Source organism: Zootoca vivipara, chromosome 4, assembly GCF_963506605.1.
Source record: "Zootoca vivipara chromosome 4, rZooViv1.1, whole genome shotgun sequence".
Lineage (NCBI taxonomy): Eukaryota > Metazoa > Chordata > Lepidosauria > Squamata > Lacertidae > Zootoca > Zootoca vivipara.
Genome location: NC_083279.1, coordinates 37,421,782 through 37,436,344, shown reverse-complemented (window position 1 = coordinate 37,436,344; position 14,563 = coordinate 37,421,782). Strand labels below are relative to the sequence as shown.

General features: G+C 45.8%; 1 protein-coding gene across 6 annotated transcripts in view; it reads left to right on the top strand.

Annotated features, from left to right (window-relative positions):
- The window catches only part of PIR (pirin), a 32,581-nt gene that overhangs the window by 2,952 nt on the left and 15,066 nt on the right, over positions 1 to 14,563 (top strand). For all 6 annotated transcript variants that reach the window (XM_060273505.1, XM_060273504.1, XM_060273506.1 and 3 more), the window contains exons 3-5: positions 1,086 to 1,178; positions 7,244 to 7,327; positions 9,369 to 9,575. In XM_060273505.1, coding sequence (XP_060129488.1) covers positions 1,086 to 1,178; positions 7,244 to 7,327; positions 9,369 to 9,575 — 384 coding nt within the window. The remainder of the gene's footprint in view (positions 1 to 1,085; positions 1,179 to 7,243; positions 7,328 to 9,368; positions 9,576 to 14,563) is intronic.

The window sequence follows — 14,563 nt, the reverse complement described above, 5'->3', positions numbered from 1 at the left end:
CTGTCCTCCCATGGCCTGGCTCAACACACTAACCACTACAACACACTTGACTTTCCTCCAAGTTGGATTTGAGCTTGGTTTTGAGGCAGAGGATCTTCCCAGCCTGCAACTTAAGACTCTTTACCTGGAGCTGCTGCAGCTGGTTTGAGCAAAGCATCTTTCTCCTGAGATGCTGACCTGGGTGCTGTAGGCAGAGTAAGGTAACCCTTGTGCTGTGGACATCAGTGGGGTGTGCCTTGGGTGCCTGCAGGTGGACTCCTATGGGTGGGGCTATAGAGGGAATGGGTGCAATCATTTGGCATTCTCCATTGACTTCAGTGGAAGAGTTTAACTTAATGCAAGCATCCCCAAACTGCTTGCCTATCCGGTAGTAAAGGTCTCCCCGCACTGAATACTTAAACCAGGCTTCCTCAAACTTGGCCCTCCTCAAACTTGGTCCTGTTAGCTAGGGATCATGGGAGTTGTAGGCCAAAACATAATGGAGGGCCGCAGTTTGGGGATGCCTGACTTAATGTCACTTCTTTGGAGCATTGGGGGCAGGAGTGACTTGAGCAAGCATAGTAGACTGACACAAACTTCCAAGTTTACTTAGACATAAAACTTGTTGAATTCTGGTAGGGTTTTGATTGCCACCTAAGACCCTCTTGTCGTGCCCCAAACTCTGCCTATCATTATCATCATTATTATTTTGCATTTTATGACAATGTAAACCCACTGTGTCCTCCATATTTGTGTTCCACTGCTGCATGGGATTTAGCACTGAATTCATCCAACAGATTTATCGCCCATTTTTTACTGCGATCTAAGTAAAACAAAATTAACACTAAAATGACACTAATAATAATAAAATACTAGCACAGATTAAACACAGGGGCATGTCAGAACAAGAGTTGGCACTGAGTCGGGGCAAGAGGCTTGCCCCAAAAGCCTTAACAGCTTTCCTAAAAAGCACTTCATCCTCATCAAGTGGGTGTGACTCGGAGGACAGGACCACACAAGTTCAGTTGTACATGATCTCTCCCAAGCAAGTCACTTTAAAAACAACAACAACAACTTTGCCAATTTTTTGCTATTTTAATTTTCAGTTGAAAAATCTGGATCCGTTTCTGCTGCTTGACGAATTCAAAGGAGGAAAACCGGCTGGATTTCCTGATCATCCTCACCGAGGTTTTGAAACTGTAAGTTATTAAGGCATGCTTGCTTATGTCTGCCGGTTTTTACCATTGCTATAGTACATAGTTTGGGAATGGGCCACAGCTCAAGGGATAGAGCCTCTGGTTTGCATGCAGAAGGTAGAATCCCTGTCTGAAACCCTGGAGGGTTGTTGTCACTCAGTGTAGACAATTCTAAGCTAGCTGGACCCAGCGATCTAATTCTGTAGAAGGCAGCTTGCTATGTTCGTGGGGCCAGCTGACTTGGGCCTCAACCGATGACAGGCCTTACATGAGATTCAATAAAGAGTTGTTTGTTTGGCTGGTTCTGTGAGAGTTCTTCCCCTGCGGGGAGGAGAGACAGAAAACAGAACAGCATACAGAGGCTGCCCACTGTCTCTCATTCCTGTATTCCAGCTGAAGGAGCCTACATTGCCCTCTCAGAAAGCCCAGGCTATTCAAGAAGCACCTTGCTTTGAACGAACAGAGATATCTTCTTTGCAATGAACTACTGTGTTTCTCATATTATAAGACATGTCTTATATTTATTTTTTATTTTTTTGCTAGGATTCTTTGGGGGAGGGCATGTGCTTTAAATACACGGTGTGTAAATAGCCCTTGTCTTTGTTGTCTTATTCTACAGTTTTAATGGATGCTTCTAGTTGCAAACATTATTATGTGCAGCGCTTAGTGAGGTTTCATTGAACAGCAGTGTATAAATCTTTTAAATATCTGTAAAAATTCTAGAATTACAGTGGTACCTTGGTTTATGAACACAGTTGGTTCCGGAAGTCTGTTCATAAACTGAAGCGTTCATAAACTGAAGCGAACTTTCCCATTGAAAGTAATGGAAAGTGGATTAATCCGTTCCAGACGGTCTGCGGAGTACTCAACCTGAAGCGTACTTAACCTGAAACATGGGTGTAATTGGTTCCGGAAGTCTGTTCATAGATTGAAGCGTTCATAAACTGAAGCAAACTTTCCCATTGAAAGTAATGTAAAGTGAATTAATCCGTTCCAGATGGGTCCGCGGCGTTCGTAAACCGAAAATTCGTAAACTGAAGTGTTCATAAACTGAGGTTCCACTGTACCAAAAAAAACACACAAAAAAAACAACCCAACCCTCTTACAGCACATTAAAGACTTAGCAGTTTTACTATGGCCAGACTGTGTGATCCAGAGTCTGAAAAAGGCTATGCTACAAAAAGACCTGTTCATCTTTAAGGTCATGCCAGACTCTTCTTAATGCTTTTGCTGTGACAGATTGTGGAGCATGTCTTACATCCCGCCAGCAGGTGGCACTGCTCAGCAGCAGTAGAGGTAAGGATGAGTTTGCGCAGGGCAAAATGACTTCTTCGTGAACTCGACTTGCAGAGAAAATCTCTTTAAAGATCACATGCTTTTTAAGTGAATGATGAATTATCAAATCCAGTGGGTAATAGGGAATACATTTATAGTACACGAAAGTAAAACAAAAAACAAAAACCACCCAGGAAATTTATTGAGATTTCACCAGCGTGACTGTGTAGGAATACAGTCCAGGTAAATATTTGTGGGAAAATCACACTTACAGTATTTTTCCACCTCATTCTTTCACTAGCAGCTTGATTTGTCCCTTAAAGTACATTCATTTTATTCCCTTTCAGTGCCGCTCATCTTTGCCTCCCCCCCTCCAAATGTTGCTTTTAGTTTGTACAATAAGTATGCAAGATATCATTCTACCATGTCTAGTTTAAATGAAAAACAGAATGTCTATGTCATTGGGGTACCATGAGATACCAGGGGGATCAATACAGTACAGTGTAGTGCCATTGATTTCAGTGGGAAAACATTAACAATCTGTCTAACTCTCCTGTTTAAATCAATAAGATTCTAAAATTTTAACTGACTGAATTATACCCAATATTTATTTGCTCTGTGGGTTTGTTGTTTTTTGCTTGCTTGCTTGCTTGTTTCAAACTGTATTTTTACTGGAAATGTTATTGTAAGTCTCATAAGGCTGGTGCTGCCCAGGTGCTGGTGCTGCCCAGGACTCTCTCCTGCTGTGAGTGCCCACAGGCCCTGTCCCTGCCTCCTTCCACCTGGTTTAGGGCGGGGCCTGGAAGGCCTCATAAAGGACTGCTGCCGCTGCTCTGCTGCTGGTGCTGCCCAGGACTCTCTCCTGCTGTGAGTGCCCACAGGCCCTGTCCCTGCCTCCTTCCACCTGGTCTAGGGCGGGGTCTGGAAGGCCTCATAAAGGACTGCTGCCGCTGCTCTGCTGCTGGTGCTGCCCAGGACTCTCTCCTGCTGTGAGTGCCCACAGGCCCTGTCCCTGCCTCCTTCCACCTGGTCTAGGGCGGGGCCTGGAAGGCCTCATAAAGGACTGCTGCCGCCGCTCTGCTGCTGGTGCTGCCCAGGGGAACTTGAAACAGCACAGAGTCCTTTTTAAAATGCTTTTTAAAGAATTTTTAATGTTTTTATCTTCTTTGGGGTGGTAGGTGGGAGGGATTTTTAGTTGGGTGTGGGAATCTGTTAAATTTTAGTGTATTTGTAATTTTTATTGTTTTTGGTTTTATTGTTTTATTGTGTTTGGGGTGGTAGGTGGGAGGGATTTTTAGTTGGGTGTGGGAATCTGTTAAATTTTAGTGTATTTGTAATTTTTATTGTTTTTGGTTTTATTGTTTTATTGTCTTTTTGTGTTCTTCTTTTGTTGAGTTCTTGCTGTTTTTTACAGAGGTTTTATTTTGTTTTTAAGGGGAGGGGTCAGGGCTGCCCGGGAGGGGGTCCCAGCAAGCAAAATGGCTGGGGCAGATTCCACAGGGGTGTGTGCACTGGAACAACCGATCTCAGTGGTCACGGGTAGGAGGAGGAGTTACGCTAAGACCAGACCATGTCATTACCGAGGAGGCAGACTTAGTCGTTGTCTGAGGACTATCCCTGCCTCCAGGTCTGGTCCTGACCGGACGGATATTGGAATCAGCAAGGGATACCCACATGACCTGAAGGTGCTGCTGTGCAATGCCAGGTCGATGATGAATAAGACCACCGCCATTCACGACCTGATTGTGGATGGAGGATTTGACCTGGCATGTGTGACAGAGACCTGGTTGGAGGAAGCCGATGGGCCCGTTCTTGGCGCTGCTTGCCCACCAGGTTTCTCTTATGCACAGCAACCCAGGCCATCTGGGCGGGGAGGGGGGGTTGCAGTGATTTTTAGGAAGTCATTAGTTTGCACCAGGCGTCCTATTGGGAAGACCCAGTTCTCTGAGTGCATGTTCTGGAAGTTGGGCAATAGAGGCAGTACAGGATTCCTTTTGGTGTACCGACCTCCCCGCTGCACCAAGGATTCCCTGCCCGAGCTGCTTCAGGTCGTGTCGGATGTGCTCCTGGAGACACCTAGCTTGGTTGTCTTAGGGGATTTTAACATCCATGCCGACACGACCTTACAAGGAGCCGCTCGGGACTTCGTGGAAAGCATGGCCACCATGGGGCTGTCCCTGAATAAGTCTGGCCCAACTCATAGCCGCGGACATGCCTTGGACTTGGTGTTTACCTCTATGGATGTTGCTGATCTGACATTAAGTAAAAGCGAAACAAAAGAAGTGCCATGGTCAGATCACTTTCTGGTGCAACTGGACTTCTCCGCAACCCTTTCCCTCTGCAGGGAGGTGGGACCGATTCGGATGGTCCGCCCCCGCTACTTAATGGATCCAATTGGCTTCCAAAGAGTGGTAGGGGATGTTTTATCCCATGTCGATGGCCTTTCAGCTGATTCCCTGGTGGCCCGCTGGAATGCGGAGTTAACCAGCGCTATTGACTGTCTGGCTCCGAAGCGCCCTCTCAGATTGCATGGAGCCCGGACAGCCCCGTGGTTTTCCCCGGCGCTGAGGGCAATGAAACAGTCGTTGAGACGGCTAGAGCGCCGGTGGCGGAAAACTCATTTTGAATCAGACCGGACACGGGCTAGAGCTCAACTTCGAGCCTACCAAGTGGCAATGGCGACGGCGAAGAGGACCTTCTTCACCGTCTCCATCGCATCTGCAGAAAACAGCAGCAGGAGACTCTTCCAGGTGGTTCGCAATTTAGCGGAACCACCTGCTCCATCCGGGCCCAGTACGGGCCACATGATCTCCTGCAATGATTTTGCAAAGTTTTTTGCAGATAAAGTCGCTCAGATTCGGGAAGAGGTAGACTCCACCGTGGGAGCAGGGCCGGGGCGGGGGAGTGCTAGAGTCCTGTCTAGTCAAGTTTTGTGGGATCAATTTCAATCTGTTACCTCCGAGGATGTGGACAGGCTGCTTAGACGAATGAAACCAACCACCTGTCTCCTTGATCCTTGCCCATCCTGGCTTATAAAAGCTAGCCAGGAAGGGCTGGGCGATGGGCTTCGCGGGTTGGTAAATGCTTCTCTCCATGAGGGAGCCTTCCCAGACCCGCTGAAAGAGGCGGTTATTAAACCGCTTCTTAAAAAACCATCTTTAGATCCGGCCAATACGGCCAACTATCGCCCAGTCTCAAATCTTCCATTCTTGGGCAAGGTGATTGAGCGAGTGGTTGCGGAACAACTCCAGGCACGCCTGGAAGAAGCGGACCATTTGGATCCCTTCCAGTCAGGATTCAGGCCTCATCATGGGACTGAAACTGCCTTGGTCGCACTGGTCGATGATCTCCGGCGGGCTAGGGACAAAGGTAAGAGCTGTTTCCTTGTTCTGCTGGATCTCTCAGCGGCTTTTGACACCATCGACCATAACATCCTTCTGGACCGTCTAGAGGGCTTGGGAGCTGGGGGCACTGTCATGCAGTGGTTCCGCTCCTTCCTCCTGGGCCGTGTTCAGAAAGTGGTGGTGGGGGATGAGTGTTCAGACCCCTGGGCGCTCACTTGTGGGGTGCCTCAGGGTTCTGTCCTCTCCCCCATGCTTTTTAACATCTATATGCAGCCACTGGGAGAGATCATCAGGGGGTTTGGGCTGGGTGTCCATCAGTATGCTGATGATACCCAGCTCTACCTCTCTTTCAAATCAGAACCAGTGAAGGCGGTGAAGGTCCTGTGTGAATGTCTGGAGGCGGTTGGAGGATGGATGGCGGCTAACAGATTGAGATTGAATCCTGACAAGACAGAAGTACTGTTTGTGGGGGACAGGAGGCGGGCGGGTGTGGAGGACTCCCTGGTCCTGAATGGGGTAACTGTGCCCCTGAAAGACCAGGTGCGCAGCCTGGGAGTCATTTTAGACTCACAGCTGTCCATGGAGGCACAGGTCAACTCCGTGTCCAGGGCAGCTGTTTATCAGCTCCATCTGGTACGCAGGCTGAGTCCCTACCTGCCCACTGACTGTCTCTCCAGAGTGGTGCATGCTCTAGTTATCTCTCGCTTGGACTACTGCAATGCGCTCTACGTGGGGCTACCTTTGAAGGTGACCCGGAAACTACAACTAATCCAGAATGCGGCAGCTAGACTGGTGACTGGGAGCGGCCGCCGAGATCACATAACACCGGTCCTAAAAGACCTACATTGGCTCCCAGTACGTTTCCGAGCACAATTCAAAGTGTTGGTGTTGACCTTTAAAGCCCTAAACGGCCTCGGTCCGGTATACCTGAAGGAGCGTCTCCACCCCCATCGTTCTGCCCAGACACTGAGGTCCAGCTCCGAGGGCCTTCTGGCGGTTCCCTCATTACGAGAAGCCAAGTTACAGGGAACCAGGCAGAGGGCCTTCTCGGTAGTGGCACCCACCCTGTGGAATGCCCTCCCACTAGAGGTCAAAGAGAACAATTACCAGACCTTTAGAAGGCATCTCAAGGCAGCCCTGTTTAGGGAAGCTTTTAATGTTTGATGGATTTCTGTATTTTAGAATTTCTGTTTTTTTTTGGAAGCCGCCCAGAGTGGCTGGGGGAACCCGGCCAGATGGGCGGGGTATAAATAATAAATTATTATTATTATTATTATTATAAGGCTTAGTTCCATTTTTGGAAAGAAACAATGTCATTTAGATTACAGTTCACTGGGCTTCAGACTGCAAACTCCCCTGGAACAAATGCCTTCATGATTGTCAGATGAGGCTATAAAAACCCGCTGTGAGCTTGGGCTTCCCTGATGTTCTAAATCCTCTCTTTCTCAGGTAACATACTTACTGGCAGGCGGCTCCATGGCCCATGAAGACTTCTGTGGCCACGCAGGTAGACTGAATCCAGGAGATCTGCAGGTAAGCTGAAGTGATGAGTACAGAGGTTGCCCTGTCTTGCCCTTTTACTTTGAAATTGGTTTTGAAGACTAGAAGTTTTGTATTTCCCCCCTCTGTTGTCTTCCTAGTACACTGATTTCTGTAATGAGGAGCCTGTGATCTCTCCACCCCTCCAGATTTTGTTGGGACTCGGATTGCCAGCAGCCCCCCCCCCCCCGGCCAATGGGTGAGGGATGATGGGAGTTTGTGGTACAACAATATCTAGAGTGTCACAGGTTCCTCCCTCCTGTGGCAAACCATTGGACTTCAGGATGCCCTGCATCCCAATTTGAGATGGGTTACAGTGATGGTACCACCACTCTGTTAAGTTTGTTTGAAAGAGATGAGGTTGGGGAGCTATTTAGGTATACAGGAGGAGAGTAGAGCTCCCCTGGCTTGAATTGCTTGCAGAAGAGGGAGTTTTGTGAGATGCGGTTTTTCCTACCCAGCCAAACATCCTCTTCTGTATGAACTTCGCCAGATAGGAGCTTTGCCCTCCTCTGCTTTCTAAACAGAAAAAAGATTAAAGTGGCTTCAGTTTGGGATTGAAGATGGTACCTGGATCTGGAAAGAGTGAAGGCTGATACTGTAGACAGGGGTAGTTAACCTGTAACAACCCCCCCCCCAAAAGCATCCTTGGTCATTGGAGAAGTCTGGTTAGACTTCAGCAACACCTGGGGGGGTGTTACAGTTAGCCTATTCCTGTTACAGATCATGTTACAGCTTCCAAATCCAAGTCATTCTAATACAACATTTCTAAAGACTTTTAATGCAACTCTATGCATGTCTATTTAGACCAGGGTTTCCCAAACTTGGCTCTCCAGCTGTTTTTGGACTACAATTCCCATCATCCCTCACCACTGGCCCTGCTAGCTAGGGATGATGGGAGTTGTAGTCCAAAAAAAGAGCTGGAGACCCAAGTTTGGGAAACCTTGATTTAGACATACACCCCATGAAGTTCAATGGGGCCTTACCCCCAGGTAAGCGTGCATAGGATTATTGAAGCCCTAGGATATTTACATTCTGGGTCAATTCCCATCATACCACAATCTGCCTTGAAACCTTTTGTTTCCTAAGTGTTTAAAACTCATGGATTATTTTTAGCAAATAGCATAACAAATTATTAGACCTGTATTTTTGCATTTTGTTGCGCTTTGGCTAAATAATGCAAGGTGGAGTTGCCAGCTTTGAGCAAAACACTGGATCGTGTGTGCAATTTGGGGGCGGGGACTAGGAATTGAGTTTATGCTTCACTTCAGCTTCTGCAAACCAAAATGTTTCTTTTTTAAAAAGACATTTTATTGCAAAGTAAATACATCAATACCCAGCCTTACATAAAGAATAATATAAAGAAAAAGAAAAAAAATGCGAAGAAAAGTAGACAGTAAAAGAATAAAGAAAAGTATAATATTTCAATACAATAAACACTATTTTACAAAATAATAGTAGTACAGTAATAGACTTCCATCACTCTCACAACACTTCCCTTTCACATTTCACATTTTATCTGTATTTCAGTATTATTTTCATCTGAATATATAGATATGTAAATATATACGCTTCCCCTTTTCCATTCAGGAGGTCATTCTAGACACAGCCAAATTTTTACATTGGAGCCCTGTCTTTCTAAATAATCATTCAAGCACTTCCATTCCTTCTTGACAGTATTCATTGGCTTTACTCTTATTATATCCGTCAATTTGGCCAGTTCCAAATATTTACATAACCATTCCTCTTTGGTCGGTACCTGGTTACCCTTCCAGTACTTAGCCACCAGGATTCTCGCCGCAGATGTCACGTACAGAAAGAATTTAATATTTTCTCTAGATATATCACTATTCAATATTCCCAAAAGGTATGTTTCTGGTCTTTTGCTATGTGAAGTTCTTAGTAACTTTTTTATTTCTTCATGGATCATGTCCCAGAACTTTCTCATCTCTGGACATGTCCACCACATATGGTAGAAGGTTCCAAGAAAAATGTTTCAATTCTCTCACCTTCTCCTTTACCTTTTGGTATATAGTGGATGACAGCCGGCCGTGGCATTCTCCATGCGGAGATGCCTTGCACTGAGGAGCCAGCCCATGGCCTGCAGCTTTGGGTCAACCTGAGAAGCTCTGAGAAAATGATTGAACCCCAATACCAAGAACTCAAAAAGGAAGAAGTCCCCAAGCCTTCACAGAACGGTGTGAGTGTGTCTGTCATTTCAGGAGAGGCGCTGGGCGTAAAGGTAAACACATTTGCCGACAAACTAGCGAAAAGAGAGCTCTTTTTAAAAAACAACTGTGAACAGTTCTGATTGTTATCTTATGGCTTAGCGCAAGCTGCAGCCTTTTAAAAAGTGTGTCCCTTGTCTTTACTATACCTTCGGGAGCGGGGAGGGGAAGGTAAAGCCAAGGCAGGGCGCATTGAGGGTATTTGTGAGTGACTTTTCCTTCTCTGATAAGGAGCAGTAAGATTACGGGGCAAGTTCCTGTGTACTCCTTGTGTATATATAGTCCACATGCTATTGGGGGAGGAGTCCACGCTACTGTACATCCTTGGAAAGCTAATCTGTTGGCAAGGAAAAAGTGGAATGGAAAGAGCCCTTATGTACAAAAGGATCTGCTTGTAAAGAAACTCTGTGACCTATGTGCTTAGATTTGTTTGCATGAAAGGCCTGTAGCCAGCTCAGTAGTGGAGGGAGCTGTGCTCTCCCTCCACCTCCCAAACAGAGCCGCTGGCTGGAAAGAATTGCTCACGATGGCGATTTGAGGGGAATTCCCACACGGTGCTCCTTCAATGGAGCCTTGCTGCCACAAAGAGATGTGTACTGTACAACCTTCCCAAACCACATGAAATTTTGGACTACAAGGCCCATCAGACCTGGCCAGTATGGCCAATGGTTTGGGGTGATGGGAGTTGGAGTCCAATGACCTCAGGAGAGCACCAGGTTGGGGATGACTAACCAAGACATATGCTAGATAATAATAATAAAATTATTTATACCCTGCCCATCTGGCTGGGTTTCCCCAGCCACTCTGGGCAGCTCCCAACAGAATATCAAAAACACGATAAAAGATCAAACACTAAAAGCTTCCCTAAACAGGGCTGCCTTCAGATGTCTTCTAAAAGTCATATAATTGTTTATTTCCTTGACATCTGCTGGGAGGGCATTCCACAGGTCGGGCACCACTACTGAGAAGACCCTCTGCCTGGTTCCCTGTAAGCTCACTTCTCGCAGTGAGGGAACCGCTAGAAGGCCTTTGGTACTGGGCTTCAGTGTCTGAACGATGGGGGTGGAGACTACAGGCACCGCCAGTGTCTTTAGCAAACGTTTTCTGGCTGTATGTATCCCCTCAACCTGTCATATGCTTAAAATTCCAATTCACTGAAGTTACATGTTTCAGCTAGTTAATTATGTAAACCCTCAGGGTCAGACAAGTGCAAAACAAGCATGCCAGTCGTGATACATCTGCCATTTGTAGGGGCCTTTAGTTTTAAGAGGATATAATTGTATGGGATATTATCCCTTATGCTTACCTTTCTGGAAACTGTTTCTACTGCCAGTGAGATGCTGTGAGATGTATGAATTATTACTAATAGCATCTCACTTTCAGGAAGCAGTTGTTTAAATCTGCCTGGATAGTCGAGCCGTGGTTTGTTCTTACGGCAAGGGAGAAAAGGAGCCGGAGCCTTGTTGGAGGAGGTTGAGTCTCAAGGGTCGTAATCTTGGTATTTCAAGCAAGCATTTTATTGGGTCCCCCCCCCCCTTTTTAACAAGCTGCCTTGCTGCGACCCATCAAGAAGCACATAAAATAAGTGAGCAAGCCTCATCCTATATACTGTCGAGGCATGCCTTGGTGATATACTGGAATGTGGCTCGCAAAGGAAGCCGGACGCCTTTGTTCTTGCAGTGAACCAACAGCCACTTCCAATCAGGAAAGGTTACAGAGGGAAAACAAGCCACGCAGCTTGCTAAGCCAGTTCCAGCTGGCCCCACACAGAACACTTAAGCCCACCCCACACTTTCAGAGCTGACCCCTGACCCCTGGGCTCTGCCTCTACATTCCACTTCTTTGTTTTATTAACTGAGCCCTTGCCTGTGCAGAAGCAGAGCAGCAGATGGGCCGTCTTGCCCAGGCATTCCTCCCTAGCCCACTGTTAGCTTAGAGGCCACTCAGCCTCATTTCTCATTTCACTTGTGGCGTTGGGTGAGAATTCTAGTAAGAACATTGTCAAAGCAAGGCTAGAGTGGGAGATTCAATATGGGGAAGAGCCATCTGCTTTGCTCAGTGACCGGCACTTCCAGGCTAACTTCCCCTGTCTTGAAACCCCACCAGCCTAGAGTCAATGGTTTGGCCCAGGAGACCTATGTTTTCCTGTATCCTTAAAACATTCCGCCATGGAACTGGCAGTTCCCTCACTGTGAGAAGTGAGGTTACAGGGAAGCAGGCAGAGGGCCTTCTTGGCAGTGGCGCCTACCCTGCGGAACGCCATCTCTTCAGATGTCAAGGTTGTAACTATACAACCTTTAGAAGACACCTGAAGGCAGACCTGTATAGGGAAGTTTTTAATGTTTAATGTTTTATTATGTGTTTGTATATGGCAACCCAGTCAGATGGGCGGGGTACAAATAAAATAATGTATAATCTGGTTTCTCCTCCCGCAAGGCATCCTTTTTTAATCAGCCACCCAACCCAGAGTCTGTATAATTTTTATTTCCCAATAATTCAGCCTCGTATCTGAACAGGTTGGCCAAGGTTTTCCCAACAGTTAACAGCACAACTTCTTAGGTGATGCTCTTTTTCTGTGGCTGAAGCTGTGTAAAATGCCCCAGTCGGGCCAGATTCCTCCTGGACCACAATTTTCAAAGCATAGTCTGGTACGTCTAGGAGGAGTGTAGCCGTTTTATCAGTCTGATATATTACCTGGCAAGATGAAGAAAATACACACATTCTGTGGTGCTTTAAAATAATTTATGTAGACACGCTATACCAGAGAGACACATTACACTGTTTTTACATTTATTACCTGCACTGCATTTTTCATTGCTTAAACAATTGCTGAAAGTCTTCCAGATGGAAGAACTCAAAAAAGTTGCATGAGGAAATGAAAGCTTTGGCTATTTGCAAACCTAAAGCACTGAAACAATCTGCATCCTATTTTCAACCTACCATTGGCAGCTTAACAGCTGGATGATGCCCTACTTGTGGGTGGAGGCAGTTGATCAGAAGTTTGGTACGAAGTTTCAGATACAAAGGGGTGTGGCAGGTGCCTACTTGGATGAAATTTTCTGCAGACTCAGCATGCCCACCTAGGATGTCAGCACTTGGCTTTAGATGCTCATGGGCATGTCCAGCAGCAATGAATTCTGGGAACGGCTACTGTAGCTGTGTGAACTGAGTGAGGAGCCAATTAAAATAGAGAGCCCCTGGGTGAGCACTTGACTGTGGTTCAGTTAATCCCGAATTGCCTGAAAACTAATATTCTACACCAAAGAGACAGTATGTTTAAAGTTGGACTTCAGAAAAAACGATCGCTCTAGCTAGCAAGCTTCATTTTACTATACAGTGGTACTTCGGGTTACAAACACTTTGGGTTACAGACTCTAACCCTAACCCCGGAAGTAGTACCTTGCGTTAAGAACATTACCTCAGGATGAGAACAGAAATTGCACACTGGCGGCATGGTGGCAGCGGGAGGCCCCATTAGCTAAAGTTAAGAACTTCAGGTTAAGAATGGTTTCGGGTTAAGAACGGACCTCCGGAACGAATTAAGTTCGTAACCAGAGGTACCACTGTATTAGATCAGTATTTGTAAGTTCCTGGGGTAAATAACACCCATTAAGGAAATACTTAAACCGCTTTGTGCATGTTAAATACTATTTGTAGCATGTTCCATGAGCCCATACTAAAAGCACCGTTGTCACAGCAACTAATTCATTGTGCTCAATTTTGTGATCCATCAGACTGAACACAATCCATGAGCCATGTGTTGTTATTATTGTTGTTATTAGTTGTCTTTTATAGTCTCAAACAGATAAGTTAAGAAAGGCTCATCCAGCCACAGGTGAGCCACAGCTCTAGATGATGGGCTGTGTTAGACTTGGTGGGTTAGCCAGTTATGCAGGCATGATTCAAGGGCTTTGGATAGGATATACCCAAAACTCTGCCAAGACAGCGTTGACAGATAGGATTTGGCATGGCAGAAATATTATACTCTGATGGCAGATAAACTGGGGGCATAAGGTAGGCTTCATGGTCTATCTTTACACATTAGCTCTGACGGAGGAATGAAAGAATCTCTACTTTGCTTTCCACCTTAAACAGTGATTTTAGAAGCTGCTTCCATTGTGAAAGAAAGCCAGCTGCTGCTCATTACTCCAGTTTCTAGTGCTTCACCAATGGGAACATTTCACATTGTCTCATCAGTTCAGCCAATTAATCTCAGAAGCTTCATCACCGCATTGCCACCGGCACAAACCCCTTCTGCACAAATGTCAACACTGAATACAGCAGCAAATATGTTTACGGTCATCACAGGGTCATACTTTGAGTTACTTGTTTTCAATATAATACCTGCTTAGACTTGTGTGGAATTCTTTAGCTGTAATTTTTGCATTGTGGGGGGGGGGCTGGACTAGATGTGCCTTGGGGGTCCCTTTTATATATCTGTGAATACAGACTGATAATGCCTGCAGTTACAGTAAATGTTGTTTGCAAACTCAAGGGATGACTTTACATTGCATACTTTTTCTGAAGCTTTTCCAATTGCATGTCTTTAATTTTACCACCTTCTAGCATTCCTCCCATTGTTTTTATTAGCAAACGTGCTATTCATTATGAAGACAAATCAATGCCACATGTAAGCTGCATGGCCTAATGAAATTGTGACCATACCAGTGGGAAGTTGCTGCCCTTTCTAGTGCAGGTATAACAGACAAAAAAAGCCATCACCTTCAGATCAGTCATAAATTCTCTTTCTGCGTGTTGAAGATGCTTTGTTGAACCATTTTAATGCTAGTGGCTTATTACCATGAATAACTGGGGGGGGATGTAGGCAAGATGAGCCAAAGTGGGGTTTGCATACCACAGTAGTCATAAATTCTTTCAACATGTGGCTTCAAATCTTTCCATAAGTACTTTGCAGTGTTGCTTTAAAAGGCATTTTTGATTTAATGCCTCTTTTTGCCTTCCGGAAGGCACCCTTTAAAAAATTCAACGTGATGCATTTCCA